Source organism: Kluyveromyces marxianus, chromosome 3, assembly GCF_001417885.1.
Source record: "Kluyveromyces marxianus DMKU3-1042 DNA, complete genome, chromosome 3".
Lineage (NCBI taxonomy): Eukaryota > Fungi > Ascomycota > Saccharomycetes > Saccharomycetales > Saccharomycetaceae > Kluyveromyces > Kluyveromyces marxianus.
This window is the reverse complement of record NC_036027.1, coordinates 1363522-1379362: the sequence shown is the minus strand read 5'-3', so window position 1 is coordinate 1379362 and position 15841 is coordinate 1363522. Positions and strand designations below refer to the sequence as shown.

Genomic DNA, 15841 nt, shown 5'->3' with positions numbered 1-15841 from the left:
GAATTAGTACATAAAGCTGGGGATAATACTGGGTCCAAGTAGTGGTGCAGCGAGTATTGTTGTTGTTATAGGTAGGATAGAAGGAGGTGAGATACCTATACCAAAGATCAAAAGATCAGAGAGTAGAGAAGGATCACATTTTAGGTGCGATGCCCAGAACGATTACATACGATATTCCTTCCCATTACCAGTTGGTGGATCTTGTAGGAGAGGGTGCATATGGGACAGTATGCTCGGCAATTCACAAGCCTACGAATACGAAGGTTGCGATCAAGAAGATCCAGCCATTTACGAGGTCAATGTTTGTAACAAGGACATTGCGAGAGTTGAAGCTCTTAAAGTTTTTCCACTCGCATGAGAATATTATATCAGTACTTGATATAGTGCGTCCAACGTCGTGGCAGAAGTTTGAGTCCGTGTACTTAGTGCAGGAGCTCATGGAGACCGATTTACAGAAGATTATTAGCCAGCAGAGTTTGTCCGAAGACCATATCCAATACTTTATTTACCAGATCCTCCGGGCGCTTAAATCGTTACATTCGGCTCAAGTGATCCACAGAGACTTAAAACCAAGCAATCTTCTGCTCAATAGCAATTGTGATCTGAAAGTTTGCGATTTTGGGCTGGCTCGTTGTTTGGCCTCGAGCGATCAATCGAGAGAAAATATGGTCGGGTTCATGACGGAATATGTGGCCACCCGTTGGTACAGGGCGCCCGAAATTATGCTTTCCTTCCAAGAGTATACTACTGCAATGGACATATGGTCTTGCGGCTGTATATTGGCAGAAATGATCATGGGAAAACCTCTATTCCCAGGTAGAGATTACCATCACCAGTTATGGATCATCCTAGAAGTACTAGGTTCACCAACACTAGAAGACTTTGAACAAATCAAAAGCAAAAGGGCAAAGGAGTACATCTCTCAACTGCCGATGAAAAAAGGCATTCCATGGGCTAACGTTCTTAACAAAGATGTTAGCCCGCTTGCAATTGACTTACTCTCGAAAATGTTGACCTTTAACCCAGACAAACGGATCAGCGCAGTTGAAGCCTTGAAACATCCATACCTAGCTACTTACCATGATCCCGATGACGAACCCGATTACCCCCAACTCAACCTCGAAGATAATTTCTGGAAAATTGACAACGAGGCCCGTGACAAGAATGAAGAGGATGACATACCTCTAGAAGTACTTAAGAAAATGCTTTACGATGAAGTCATGAAACCTTTGAATTAACCTTTGGTCTTAAAAGTAATATTTTATCACATAATCTATGTTACGTATGTACATAGTACAGTCAAGAAGACACTCCACGCTTAGTGAAATTAATCTTATTATATTCTTCACTTCTTTTCATTTTGTTGGTATACTTGCAATGTCTCGGATTTCCTTCTCGGCAAAGAGGAAAACTTTATATATATATCAAATATATTATTTAAAACACCCTAATATGGATCAAGACAACGCAAAGGGACAAAGTTAAAAATAACATATATTTCAAGGCTTAACTATCAGCCGGAACCGTAAACCATAAGGCTAGATATTAAATTCGAAGGGGAATTGTTAGCTGCTTTTAGCTTATTATATTTATTCTCATAATGGTTGTGGAGAATACCAATAATACTATGCGTCTACCTTCCGAAATAGTGTATGAGATTTTATCGTACCAATTCAGGGATCTTATGTCCAATGATTATTCGGCCACAAGTGAGAAGTATCATTCTAATCTTAAGACGTTCTTAGGTTCAAATTCAACAGTTAATAGGACATTCAATCATGTATGCAGGGTCCTCATTTACAGGTATTTGAACTTCACATCAGCAAAGTCGTTCCATAAACTTTTAAGCGCCCTACGGGAGGCTGACCCTGGATTGAAAAGGCTAGTAGAGGTTGCGGATTTTCAAGAACTTACGTCAATAGGACTCGGGAGAACCGGTGAGATGAATAAGATGATTAAAAACTTAACTAATGAGACACTATGGGAATTCTTATTATTAACCAAAGGCAACCTAAGAGAGTTTCTTGCCTCTGAACATATGCAAGAAGACATTGACGAACGTATTATATATTTTCTGCTATCACCAGGTACTGTATTAAGTGTAGTGGACTTTTGTGGCTGCTCTGGATCATTATTCACCAAGCATTTTGATGCTGCAGTGGAGAGAATGGCGTCACACCCATACTCGACGGAGAATTTTCAAATTACCTGCCTAGGCTTGAACGATTGTACGGATATCCCTACTTTAACGCTATCAAAACTTTTGAATCTACTACCAGAATTGCAAAAATTGGATTTAACACACACGGCAATAGATGATAACACTTTGATCAATGATGTTCCTCATTGGAAAAATTTGACGCATTTATCATTCGGAGAATGTTTACAACTAACCCCCCGCGGGGTATTGGAATTCTTTTCCTATCATCCCGCTGTAACTGATGAAAACAATAATTGCACATTACAGTGGCTCAATGTCCAGGTTCATCCACATACTTCGACTTGGACTGAGACTCAAACACTTTTTTTACTAAAGAAGCTCTGTAGGTATGGTCACAACAAAACATTGCAATATTTAAATATTGGTGGACTACCGCTTCATTATTCTGACGATGGCACTATTACAAAAACGCCGCATTACTATCAATGTCAAGACACTTTACAATTTATCAAACTTAATTTCCCAGAATTAAAAAGTTTAAACATCAGAGATACTAATGTACCGTACGATAGGCTAGTGAATTTCCTTTCGCCAGTATACGAAAGTGATATCAATGTTGATCAGCGACTCAAATTTTTGAATATATCAAACAACTCGTACATTAACCGGTGGACGATCCAGGATCCCGCATTATTTACTTGCTCCAAATCACTCGTTGCATTAGAGTTGTCGTTTGATCCCTGGCAACATATTGAACATTTAAATGATCGTCATGAACTCAAATGTTTAAGAAATAAAAGTGGAAAGGTTTCTATTATCCAGGATGTGAAAGATATGGAAACCGTTATATGGAAGTGTTACATTGACTCCTCTTACGGAAGAAGATATTGGTTGTATAAATGTGATCCATATTTGAACCGGAATGACATTGATAAAGCTGCTTCTCTAACACAATATGATTCGGAAGGTCATAAGATCATAAAGATTATCAAACAACCCGATTTTCTAAAATTTGCACAGAACAAGATCATGTTAGGATGCGGTATAGTACCCATGAGTTCTACTCGAAGAAAGAAAATATACAAAGACATGAAGCCACCTATTTCCAGATTCTTCAGAAGGGATGGGCAGTTTGCTACTTTTGGAACAAGTACAGCGGTTCCTATTCTTGCACCAAGATTACCGCCCGGCGGATGGAGGCTAATAAGGAATGATGATGACGGTACCACTACAGAGGAAGAATCTAATGCGATGGATGAACACACTCCTGTGATTCATAATTCATTCCAATCGCTTTCCTCGATACCGGAAACAAGACCTGTTTTACCTACTGACACGAGAGACGCAGTATATTGGGATAGGTCTGTCGCAGATGCAACTGCTACGGAAAGTGAAAGCGACAATGCTGAGCTAGATTACGACTACTTTAACGATCCCGAATTACAAAGAAGAAGGTCACAAATGAGTTTGTTCAATGGATACCACAATTCGAACAATAACAACAACAACAACAACAACAACAACAATAATAATAATCATTCCTCAACACTTAAATCAAGTGCAGCATCATCAATGTCCAATCTAACAGCCGCACTAAGGCAACATTCTCAACTTCACATATTTCCGCATCAGAATTGCAGGTCAAGCCCTAAAAACAAATTATGTCGAGACTTCATCTACAATGCGAACGATCCTGAGATGAACAAAAGATACCAAATTCACTACGAGCAAACTCAGGAGTATGAAGTGTTCGGTACTGTAGAACGAGGAATGTACCGTTACTACTCGCTTAAAACTTGAACGATTTAACTTATATAAACATAAACATGGCATATCCACAGACACATGTACATATATACATACTTGCCCAGCATCACAAACTCCGTTACCCAGCAAAAATGCTACCCGTTTACCAGCTGGCAGTTCCAAAGTTTACCCTTTTCATTACCATTCCTAATCGGGAAATACAACAACAATGGATTTTCGACTGGTTTTGTTTTTTTACCCTTTTCATGCTGGTTTCCTGTGTGATCTGAGTCTCGAAAGAATAAGAAAGTGAAAAAAAATAGAGGAGCTATCACGATTAACAAGGTAGAAACTTTCATTAAACGCACAGAGTTTCTTGTTTGTCAGTTTTAAAAGTGCGAAACTTGTATAGGAGGTATTCAATATTTGGGAGTATACTTCAGGCTGCTAGCCAGCACTTTTTCCTCCAATTGACAGTCTCACTGGCATTTTCACTTTTGATAACAACACTACCACATCACTTCCATACCAGACGGCCGTTAGAGACGCATTGAACATCCGACTAGACATTAAAGGTTAGGAGCCAAAGTCTATAATATAAGTGAAGGTACGCATTTTTTTCTGTTAGCGAATAAGCTAACTTGTAAATCTAAAACACGTCGCGACACAATTGAAAGAGTAGACTAACAAATCATCGCGACATAACTACACATTAGTGACATTTAAAGCATGGTTTCCTTGCATGGGAGCGAGAATCTGAGCAGCTCTTCAGAAGGTAGTACAGATGATATAATTCTGCAAAGGCCTACTCGCCATGATTCGTTTTTCAAAGAAAATGATGTTAACACAAGAGACAGCACTTTTAGTGTTGTACTGAACGAGTCTTTCATTCCAGAAGGCAGCGATGACAGCAGAGATAGATCAACTAGCATGGAAGACCCAGGACTTCCATATTCGAGACCATCTCACTCATACTCTAATTCGAATTCTTCAAGCTCTTCCAGACAACGTAGACTGGCGAACAATAGAAATTCACAATATATGAGACTTTCCATTAATTCAGGAAGCTCTGGATCAGGTTCACATTCAGGAGCTTCAAATATACAATCGCGAAGGTTTTCCAGTACAAACACGAGTAGGGACACGGTAAATACAGCCGCGCTAATGGACACAAGGGAATCGAGAGAAGTAAGTGGAACTCCGCTGGTTCATTCAGCTAGAGTAAACAGCCCTGAATGGACGAGTGGCAGTCATTCTGGAAATGACTCGCTGCCGCAGGACACTAGTAAAGACAACACTGATCATACTGATCACACCAAAAGATCATCAAGGACAGTATCAACATCAGCTCTTGTTTCTTCAGATCGCGCCTTAGAAAGTATTATTAGGGAAGAAAACGAGAGCGATGAGTCTCCAGAGAGGAAAAACAGATCATCATCTTTTTATCCGCCTCATAATGACACGATGATAACAGATGAAAACACTCAAGATCTGATAGAGAATTACGAGTATCATGAGGGTAAACCAGCAATTGAAGAAGCAGTAAAGTTGTTTAAAATGGAGGCTAGAAGAGCCAATAGGCTGGTGTTACCTAGTGCTGAAAATAAGGATTTGCATAGGAGACAAACCTCTTTACTCTCCAGCATTTTAGTACCACCACCTAAATCAGCTCATAAAGTTTCTCCAACTAATTCGAAAACTCAGGAACAGGCAAGACTTATACCAGCTTTGAGAAAGGTAAGCGGAAGTACGACACCGACAATGAGACAGGGAGGCTTTGCACCACAGGATAATTCGCAAAAAATTGATGACAATCCATTCAAAACTAAAACTCCACCGCCCCCAAAATCAGCATCGATAGAAAGGAAAGATTCATTAAATGACAATGACTACGACACATTATATTACATACGAGCATCAAGGAAAAGGCTAGATGAATTAAATGATATAGAAAGAAACTTGCCATTACAGAGAGTAGACGTCTCGTCGGTTACGAGCCAAGAGTCTAAAGTCTCAATTTGGTCCCAGTTTTCTGACCTCTTCAGTTTTTCACGACTATTTCTTTTACTTCTAATCTGTCTGATGGTGCCTCCTTTATTCTTTTTTGTTGGATTCGGAGAAGTAACAGGCTTTGACGATGAGAAACTTATGAAGTTTATCATGCAGAAGCAATACAGATCCGAATTAATGCCGGGCTTCATATGGGCAGTCGATCTTGGCTGGCTCAGGCGCTCATTCGTCATTCTTGGTTCATTAGAAACCTTACTATTATTCGCATGTGTTGGAATTGGATTCGGGGTTGGATTATCGAGATGACATAGATTCACCAATAGCTGCAGATTTTTACTGCCAATATTATTTAACTGCTTCGATAAACAGAGCTCTGTTCAACTAGGCAACATGAATAGTCTTCTTCCCTTACACTTGAAAGAAAGAGCTCTTAGCAGACGACAAATAAAATTTGATGTATCATCATCTTATCATCAAAAAAAAACTCCTTATTGATATCATTATTGCATTAACATAATCTCCAGCATCTAATTGTTCCTTATATAACTATAACAGTTCATAAACTTCATCATATCTGTAATTTATTATTCATTCTTTTTTCTCCTAATATCGTTCTAGTTGACATATTATATTATTTACACGATACGATAATTGCGTTTTTGATTTGAGACATGCCAAACATATAATAAGATTTATCATAAAACAAACAATGGCACGAGTACAAAGGAAATTCTGCGGAGTCTAGGAGGTTGTAACGTATTGATGACTTATTAAATAAATACATGTAACGCCTTATGGTTTCGATAAAGGAATTTAACTGTCAATATACCAATCAGATTCGAAAGAAGCATAAAACTTGGCATGATGGGAGATTGAAATACTATGAAGAGAACAACCGTTTCCAGTTATTCACAGAGGATGGCAGACACCTCAGTAATAAATCGATAACGAACAGTAAACAATTAGCAGATATTTTGGATGGGTCTGGTTTCGGAAATACAGAACATAGAATATTTGGATCTTACTTCGTCATAATTACCGAGCTAACTGCAACACACGAAGTGGAAGCTTTAAATACTTCGAAACCCGTGTTTGTAAAGTCTGAATATGCTAACTATATTAAAGAGGGAGAGAAGAAGGAGGAAGCTACTTCTAAACACGCGTCTACTGTTCAAATTTCAAAAAAGCAGATGTCAGTAAGCTCTAAAGTCAATAAACCTTTCAAGCCGCCGGCGATTAAGTCGAGAGTTAAGTTGGAACAGCAAACTGCAGCTGTGATGAAAAAAGATCTATGTACACAGTCACAAGGTGGTGATTCAGTATCGCTTCATAATTCTGCTGCAGAACAAAAGTCCAAGGTAAAAAGTCAAGGACTGTCTCAGGATAGTTTCCGAAGCAGCCTGAATGTATCCCAAACAACGCAGTTTAATGAACCTGTTCCTGAATTGAACACGTTAAATCCTGTTGAATACATATGCCAAACGAATAGTATTATCAGAACAGGTCGTTTACGCCAAAAGAATTATGTCATTAGAAATTCACATATTGTCCTCTAGGCTGTTGTTGATATTGTTATATTCACTGAACGTGTGTGGTATAATAAGGATGTCTATAAAAGAAAAAGGAGAACAACAAAAATATTGTTCTACTAAAAGTTATATTGATCGTTGTTCCTACCATAGGGGTTCGGATTTCTTATATGGCTTTTGTTTTCTTGTATCTCATTAGTCTCTTGATATGCATTTTGGGCAGCTACGGTGTTACCAGTTACTGTAGACGTCCCATCATTATGTTGGTTTTGAATTTGACCGGCACCGTGCTGGTGTGATATTCGTACGTTGGCTGAATGCTGTCGTTGGAAATCGTTTGACAAGGAATCTAGCAGGTCAAATTGACTATACTCCAATTTTGGGTACCATTGCTCTCTATCAGTTGGAAAAGACGATGCCGACGACAAGTCATTATGCGAAATGGTTGCCGTGGAATCGTTGCTGGGCTTTGTTGACATTGGGATACCGTGCGGGGATTGATTTGTAGGGTTTTTGCGCCTCTTTCTTTTCGGGAGTTCTACCCGGGAATCCTCTGGGACACCTTCTTTTGAATGATCTGCGGTGAATAGGGTCCCTGAATTAACGTAACCTCTTGAAAGCAGCTTATCGTATACCTGAGAAGACGATTTTCCGATATTCGGATCACCTCTCATGACCATTTTGTCGATCTCTTCTTTCCCGCCATGTGTGTAATTCAAAGATTTCACGGCCATATCGACGTTCGTCGGTATTATGGAATAGATGACCTCGTTGACATTGAGCTTGCCCGTTTCGCCATTAATGAAGAGGTTTCTGTTTTTCAACAAATTGATCCACGCAAGAGCCGGATCGTCGCGAATGGCGGCGTCCTGGTCCTGGTCGTGCATGTCGGTTTGTTCCCATGCATCAGAATTGCTGTCGTTAGGGTTGCTCTCGCTGGAATTGTTATTAAGCATCATAGATTGCATCTGCAAATGCTTGAAGTCGGTATACTTTTGAGGGTGTATTTGGACAAGTCCACTGTCGACGCATTTGTCGAACTGTTTGAACAGCAGGCTCAGTGCTTTCGTTAGGAGCGAATTTCTCGTTTCCAACAAATCGACGTATTCCTGGTTGTACAATTTCTTGCATTTGGCCTGGGCGTACCCAATGTTTGATTTTGAATATGTGCATAGTTTGTTTTCTTTCAAGCAGCGACTACACGGCCTTTCTCCATCACACTTGGTTTTTGATTTCCGGCAAGCATCACAAGCCTTTGAGACACGACGTTTCACCGACTGGGTGTTGCCGCCTGTATCTGTGCTGCTGCTATTGCTCATCATGCTGTGGTTGGTGAAACTCTGAAATTTTTAATGTTAATGATAATTGTGTGTTCTTAACTGCTATAGATGCGCCTTAGTAACAGAATACAGCATGCATGTAGTAGTTACTAGCGGAAGAAGGGAAGGGGGGGAGGAGAAAGAGGGAAAAGAGTAATAACAATAATATAAAGTCAAAACACAATTGACGGTCCTAATTCCTCAATCCTAAATACCACCAAACACAAACAAAAACCAAAGAGTGTACTGAATGCTTCCTTTCTATAATCACAAGCCAGACAGACGTATCGTTTGTTCTTGAACACTTATGCTACTATGCTGCCTCTTCTTCTTTTTGAACTCCGCAGCCGAATTCGAATATCCGGAAACAGTAATACTATGCAGCGCAAATATGAGATGGGCAGGGAAATAATTGAGTTGAGTTTGGGTCCAAGCTTAGTTAAGCTGAACTGCGGTGGGATGCGTGATGAGATGAGATCAGCTAACGGGAAAACAATATAGGGCGGTTCAAACAATCAGAATGAATGGGCCTGTGTCATGTATGATCGATCCCGAAACATCCGCCTTTTCCGTTGCAAATGACCACTCTCTCTGTGTATGTCGTATATATCCCGTTCTATGCCTGCCCTGAACGCCCACGTATAAACTACATTTATATATATAATATATAATGATGACAGTATACCACACAACATACACATTGAATGCGCCTGAAGGAGAGAGAATTTGTGCGTGAGAATGCGCACTCCTGCTGATACAGCGCGGTTGCAGGTCAAAAATGGGCCTGCTTGTCAGTCTCGTAGGGCGATAGCCGATAATCGAATGGAAAATACCATCCCACAGCATAGAAATGCCCGCTCAACAAATTTGTCTTTTGGAATATATACCTTTTTTTACAAGAAAAGCCGTGAAAGTGACTTCTTCACGCGTTATTTTATTTAGGTTTTCTACAGCTCTCTGCTGAGCTGAACTGAGCTTTTCTTTCTTGAACAGTACAGTATAGTACAGTACAGTAAAGCGCTGCTGCTCGACTCAGCTCGTTTGCCCACTACCCTGTGGTCGTGGTCGTGCTGTACCCTTTTCTGCACTCTGCTCTTTGCAGTTTGCCGGCACCACAACACACAATCGATGATCGATGGGCACTGGAAACATACGATTTGAGCGCAGCTACGTTGTTGGAGAACTGAAGAGCCGGGGTCTCCGATATAGGAGAACCGGGGCGACTTTCGCGCTGGGCCTGCCTCCAAGCTGTATATAGGAAGCAAGAGCAAGTATATACCTATCTAGACCTCTTAGTCCGAGTTAGTTCCCTCTCGGCCCAGGTCAGGTCAGCCAGTGGAACGCGCACCGTTGGGTACGCACCGTTCTAGGGGACAAAAGATCCTTTAGGGAATATGTACATACACGCGCGCACGAAGAAAAAAAAAACACAGTACCCACGCTTCCCTAAGGAAGCGTGGGTGAGTGCTGTTTCTGGAAACGCTGTGTGATGCGCGCGACTTCTTTTCGCAGGCATGCGTGCTGCAGTGCGAGACATTTTGTTGCGCTGTGCTTGTGTTGTGTCTAAGAGGAAGCCCAGTGGGATTTGCCGGCCGCCTCAATGGACGTGGCATTACTGGTGGTGGGTGGCATTACTAGTGAGAGTACTAGTACAGACTAGTGGCAGCACGAAACACGGACAAACACGGATACCGGTACGGGTATGGGTATGGGTATGGGTATGGGCATGGATATGGGGAGTACTCCAAGGGAAGGGAAGAGTGAGTGTGTGATTGAGGGTGAGTGTGTGTGCCTTGAGTACAATGGTGCCTTAAGAACGATATAGTAGATCAGATCGATTGATGCAGGCTAACATTACCCAGACACATACATATATATATATATATATATATATGTATGTCAGTGGGCCCTCATGGCTGAGAATGGTCGTCATTTTTCCTTTTTTAGATATATGTACATATATACGTTTGCACATACACACTATATATATATATCGGGTAAGATAGAGGTTGTGTGTGGGGGGGTCGTGAGAGTTTAAGCTTGGATCTTAGCCTTGATCAAGTCGAACAGAGTGACGATGTCGGCAGAGAACTTTCTGATACCTTCAGACAACTTTTCAGTGGCCATGGCGTCTTCGTTCAACTCGAATCTGAACTTGGATTCGTCGTTGATGAAGGAGACTCTTCCGGAACCTTGATCCTTGGCAGATTCAGGGTCCAAGACTTGTGGGACAGGGTCCTGGGAGGCCATCAATTCGTCCAACAACTTTGGAGAAATAGTCAAGTAGTCGACACCGGCAAGAGCCTTGATTTCACCAACGTTTCTGAAGGAAGCACCCATAACGATGGTCTTGTAGCCGTGCTTCTTGTAGTAGTTGTAGATGTTCTTGACGGATTCGACACCTGGGTCGGTTTCGGCAGTGTAAGTTTCACCGGTCTTGGCCTTGTACCAGTCCAAGATTCTACCAACAAATGGAGAGATCAAGGTGACATTGGCCTCAGCAGCAGCAACGGCTTGGGAGAAAGAGAACAACAAGGTCAAGTTGACGTGAATACCGTGATCCTTCTCTAGCTCTTGTGCGGCTTGGATACCTTCCCAGGTGGAGGCAATCTTGATTAGCACTCTTTCCTTGGAGATACCTTCGGCTTCGTATAGCTTGATGATTTCCAAAGCCTTCTTGACAGTGGCTTCCTTGTCGAAGGACAATCTAGCATCAACTTCGGTGGAGACTCTGCCTGGAACAACCTTCAAGATGGCAGTACCAAACTCGACCAAAAGCTTGTCGACGGAAATCTCAACTTGCTCGTCAATGTTTGATCCGTGCTTCTTACCGTATTCGACAGCAGCATCGATCAACTTGGCGTATGCATCTTGCTTTGCAGCAGCCAAAATCAAAGATGGGTTGGTGGTGGCGTCTTGTGGTGTGAACTTGGCAATTGATTCGAAATCACCAGTGTCGGCAACAACAACGGTGCCGGTAGCCTTCAAGGCTTCCAATGAGTTGGCGAACTTTTGTTTCTTAGCAGCTGGTTCAGACATTCTTGTATCGTTTGGTGGTGTTTATTCTCAATTGGTAATAGACAATTTCTAATCGAAAATTCTATCAATTACTAACAATCGATCAACAATTGACAACTGTTTTTCACCTGTTTTTAACCGTGTTCACCTCTTTTTCTGCAATTACAATTTTTTTTCCTATCCTTTATATACCTATTTCCTATATTTCAAAAGCTAGATTATATAATGAGTAAAATGGATGGGCAAGAGGAAACATTAAAGAAACAAAGAAACCGCTCGGAAAAGGCAACAATACAGATTGCAGATACTTCTGGAATTGCTAAGGGCTGTGGGGCATACCGCCGCTTACCTTACCATACCTTACCCTGGCCTACTTTGCCTTGGCTTGGCTTGTAGTATATACATGTGTATGTAATGTAGTGTGCTTTTTGAGACCTTTTTTTATTTTTTGTTTCTAGTAGGTCATAAATGATTACAAATGCTGTACACGTCTGTCTGCCTCTAGCAAGCAGTGAGGAGAACAAAAAGTCTAGCTGATACAGAAGAAATAAATATGCGTGGGATCGTGGGTGTTGCTGTTGTTATGTCCCGTAGAATCTGGATTGGAAATAGAGAGGAAATCCAAAAGCAGAGAAAGTGAGTGCATGGGGTATGTTAAGGCTGTCATACATTTTGGGGGAGAGGGAGAAAGGCCATTTTTCAACCCGCACGGGTGAAGGTTTGCAGTGTGCCGAGAGGGCTGCGGCATGCAGGGTGACGACGAGTGAATGAATTGCCGAACACCGCCGTTCTTCGTTTTTCTTTATTCGACGGCGTCACCCGGATAAACTGTGTATGTATATATGAGTTCTTTTACCCTCTTCTTGCCTCGTTTTCGCCATATATGATGTTAGGGTAATACTAATATGTTGGCTAAAAGTGTTTATCCGGGTAATAATATATTGATTCCCTTCTCCTCTCCTCTCCTCTCCTCTCCCCTCTTTCGTTACCACGTGACTGTAGCAGCATCCATCTATTTATTTTCATATTTATTTATGTTTTCTATATCTTACTTAGTCGAGACGACACACATGCGAAGAAAAACCCTATAGGGGAATACATACAGCCGCGTAAAGATAGAGCAAATGCAGATTTATTAACTAATAGCGAGAATGATACATAGGGGAAAAGTTACAGAATACACGTTGAAGTAATATGTACCAACGATAGTATTTTTTGGAAAAGCAATGGGAAAAAATAATGTAAAAATATAGCAAATAAAGATCGGATTGAGATCCTGTGGAGGTGAAAATTGGTGATTGTTATGGAAATAGTAATGGTACAACAAGTTAGGAATGGAAACGACTATAATATAGTAAAATGAGATAGTTTGAAAGAAAGATCTGATACCGCCAGCGGGAATTTGATATTTGACAAGCAAACTGGAGAATTAAAATGTCGGGGCAATGAGTATTGGTTATTATTATTATGATTATTATGATTATTATGATTATGGGAATGAGGGGGTCGGAAAGTTGAATACATGTAAAATGATACAGCAGGTCGTTGATGCTGATGGATATAGTTATCAACGAACCGATAATGAACGAAAAATAAAAGTAAAAGACTTGTAATGATGAATATGACTGAATGAGGGAAAGGTGTTAGTTTTAGGGATATTTTTGGTGGCTTTTTTTAGCGTTCTTTTGTTTTAAATTGGCCTAAGTTCCTTTAATAAAAAGCCGTTGTATGAAATTTGGTTTAGGTCGCTTGCGAGCGACACTACAAGAACGTTTCTGTAATAACAAAAGAAAATAGTAAAATGGAATAAAGTAAAGTCGATGTGAGAAGGAAAAAAAGGTTTAACAAAGCAAATGGGGAATGAAACGAGGTCTATCAAGACTGGTTGTGATATAAGTCTCTCTTAACGGCGGCGGTTGTTCATCTTCTCGATCAAATAGCGTTCCCTGGTTCGCATATTGTCTCTCAGATGGTCTGGACATGAGCGAATGGCCTTGCCCAGACGAATATTGAATCTACTCTTTGGGTTTTTGTGAACCATCTTTACATGTCTTCTGTAAGAGTCTTTTCTGTGGAACTTTTTGTCACAGTAAGGAGATTCGCACTCGTATACATTTGAGACCGTTCCATTTTTACCGTGAATGAGGAACTGCTGCTCAGGAGTGAGCTCATCGATATGTTGATTGAGGCAGTGTCTTTTGAGCTCTTGAAGCTTTGGTAACCCTAATATTTTCCAAGGACATAACGGAAATGGGCATTTGTACTTACGCTCTACTTTGAATTCATCGATATGTTTTGCAAACTCAAATACCGTGTTGAACATCTTGGGACAATGAGCACACTTATAAGCTCCTCTCTTCTGTTTCTTGCTGATGGCCTTCAACAACGGTTTGTCATCCATTATTTGTTGTAATATGGACGTCTTTGAATGATCAGAATCGTGGTAAATTGCTTGGTTGTTCAAGTGCTCTTCAGTATAATATTGGTTCACAACACCATCATTGTTCTCATCTAGTTCCTCGTCCTTTTCCTTCGAGTTACTGAAGGTGAACTTTTCGATGATGGAATGCCTCAGCTCCTCATATGACAATGAAGTTGCATCTACTTCGGAACTCCCTGACTTTTCGCATTTGTTATGACATTCATGGTAGCCCGTAGTCGTAGCACTTGTAAAGTTGTGTTGATTATGTTCGCCAAGATCATAGAGATAATTACCTCTGTGCAGATCGATATTTTGCGGGTTTTCTAATGGAGATACAGATCCTAGGTTAGGTGTGCTGTTAAATCTGAACCTGGCATTGGACAAAGCGAAATTTGCTGTGTTCCGATCAAACTTATAATTGTTCATCTTGTTAATCTGAGTATTGCCGAATTCAGTTTTATTGTTTATATGCATGCTGTTCGTGTTCACATTCATATTCATGTTCATGTTCATTGCCATGAGAGATTGGTACTCTTTGGTACTCTTCGGATGATCTGGAGTTACCGGAGTAATTAATTGTGGAGCAGATGCTCTAGATTCGACCAAAATGTGAGGAGTAACAGCACTGTCACCATCAAATGTTCCCAACGAACTAGAATATTTGGGAGGTATACCTTTATCATCAGCTGAAAAAGAGCTCAGATCCGAGGTAGAGTAACTAACATGATCGAACACACTGTGCTCCGTAAAATCTAAGTCATACCAGCCGCTAACTGAAGCACTCTTGAGTCCATTCATATTTCTTTCTAGAGTTGGGCGCTCAAATTCTGATGAGCGATAGCGTACATTACTGTAATTCTTCGTCTTTTGAGGAACAAAATTATTGCGTAAAGTCCGATCACCATGAAAGAATGCGTAATCATCAATGCTTGGAGGTTTTTCTCCTCTTTTATCCTTCTTTGAGAATCTTAATCTCTCCACTGGGTTGAACGCACCGTCAAACCCTGTCATTTTTAAACTACCATAAGGAGAGTCAAAAATATTATTCAATTGACTTTCAGAACTAGTGATATCATCTTCTGCGGGTGGATAAAACATTGCTACCATCTTTTGCTAGGCTATTATAGAGAGTCCTTGAGGCCAGGTATTTATTTTGAACGAATGTGATGTAGTAATATAGTATGCGACGAAGCGTTTAACCTTAGATAGCGCAGGGAATAAATGTATCGTCTTTTCTAATGTCAACGACGGTTATATGCAGTTAAGACGCGCCTTCAAGTTGTTCATCTAAATCAGGTCAAAGCCTGATTATCACAATTCTGAACTTTATCTAAAGCAATGGCTTATCACCTACTATATGCCACTATTGTAAGTGTAGAGATAACTTTTTAAAACTGCTCTATCAAAAGCTAAAGTGCGATTGAAAAACAAATCGTGTATCTTGTTAGAATATACCTTAGTTTAAGGTTTAAAACGTTAACTGGATTTCCTAATACGTATTACACCTAAGGTAACTACGTTACAATAATCAAAAAAAAAGACGGGTACGGCAGAATAAGAAAGTTACAATGGTAAGAAAACCTATGGTTACGCAACGTATAATTAATCTCCAGCTAGTATGCCTATATATACTTTA

At 40.5% G+C, this 15841-nt stretch overlaps 7 protein-coding genes across 7 annotated transcripts; 4 read left to right on the top strand and 3 right to left on the bottom strand.

The window, feature by feature from the left end:
* Nucleotides 1-149: 149 nt before the first annotated feature.
* Nucleotides 150-1238, top strand: KSS1 (mitogen-activated serine/threonine-protein kinase KSS1; the record flags this gene model as incomplete). The annotated part of the gene is made up of 1 exon (XM_022819172.1): nucleotides 150-1238. The coding sequence occupies one exon, from the start codon at nucleotides 150-152 to the stop codon at nucleotides 1236-1238; it is 1089 nt and encodes a 362-aa protein (XP_022675765.1).
* Nucleotides 1239-1600: 362 nt separating this feature from the next.
* LUG1 (Lug1p) lies at nucleotides 1601-3961 on the top strand (the record flags this gene model as incomplete). Its single annotated transcript, XM_022819171.1, has 1 exon — nucleotides 1601-3961. The coding sequence occupies one exon, from the start codon at nucleotides 1601-1603 to the stop codon at nucleotides 3959-3961; it is 2361 nt and encodes a 786-aa protein (XP_022675764.1).
* Nucleotides 3962-4636: 675 nt separating this feature from the next.
* KLMA_30637 (DUF2273 domain-containing protein) lies at nucleotides 4637-6223 on the top strand (the record flags this gene model as incomplete). Its single annotated transcript, XM_022819170.1, has 1 exon — nucleotides 4637-6223. The coding sequence occupies one exon, from the start codon at nucleotides 4637-4639 to the stop codon at nucleotides 6221-6223; it is 1587 nt and encodes a 528-aa protein (XP_022675763.1).
* A 488-nt stretch (nucleotides 6224-6711) lies between these two features.
* Nucleotides 6712-7473, top strand: MTE1 (Mte1p; the record flags this gene model as incomplete). The annotated part of the gene is made up of 1 exon (XM_022819169.1): nucleotides 6712-7473. One exon carries the CDS (start codon nucleotides 6712-6714, stop codon nucleotides 7471-7473), a length of 762 nt encoding a protein of 253 aa, XP_022675762.1.
* A 92-nt stretch (nucleotides 7474-7565) lies between these two features.
* KLMA_30635 (cd12148 family transcription factor) lies at nucleotides 7566-8768 on the bottom strand (the record flags this gene model as incomplete). The annotated part of the gene is made up of 1 exon (XM_022819168.1): nucleotides 7566-8768. The coding sequence occupies one exon, from the start codon at nucleotides 8766-8768 to the stop codon at nucleotides 7566-7568; it is 1203 nt and encodes a 400-aa protein (XP_022675761.1).
* A 2031-nt stretch (nucleotides 8769-10799) lies between these two features.
* On the bottom strand, nucleotides 10800-11804 carry NQM1 (sedoheptulose-7-phosphate:D-glyceraldehyde-3-phosphate transaldolase NQM1; the record flags this gene model as incomplete). Its single annotated transcript, XM_022819167.1, has 1 exon — nucleotides 10800-11804. The coding sequence occupies one exon, from the start codon at nucleotides 11802-11804 to the stop codon at nucleotides 10800-10802; it is 1005 nt and encodes a 334-aa protein (XP_022675760.1).
* Nucleotides 11805-13686: 1882 nt separating this feature from the next.
* RME1 (Rme1p) lies at nucleotides 13687-15312 on the bottom strand (the record flags this gene model as incomplete). Its single annotated transcript, XM_022819166.1, has 1 exon — nucleotides 13687-15312. The coding sequence occupies one exon, from the start codon at nucleotides 15310-15312 to the stop codon at nucleotides 13687-13689; it is 1626 nt and encodes a 541-aa protein (XP_022675759.1).
* Nucleotides 15313-15841: the final 529 nt, after the last annotated feature.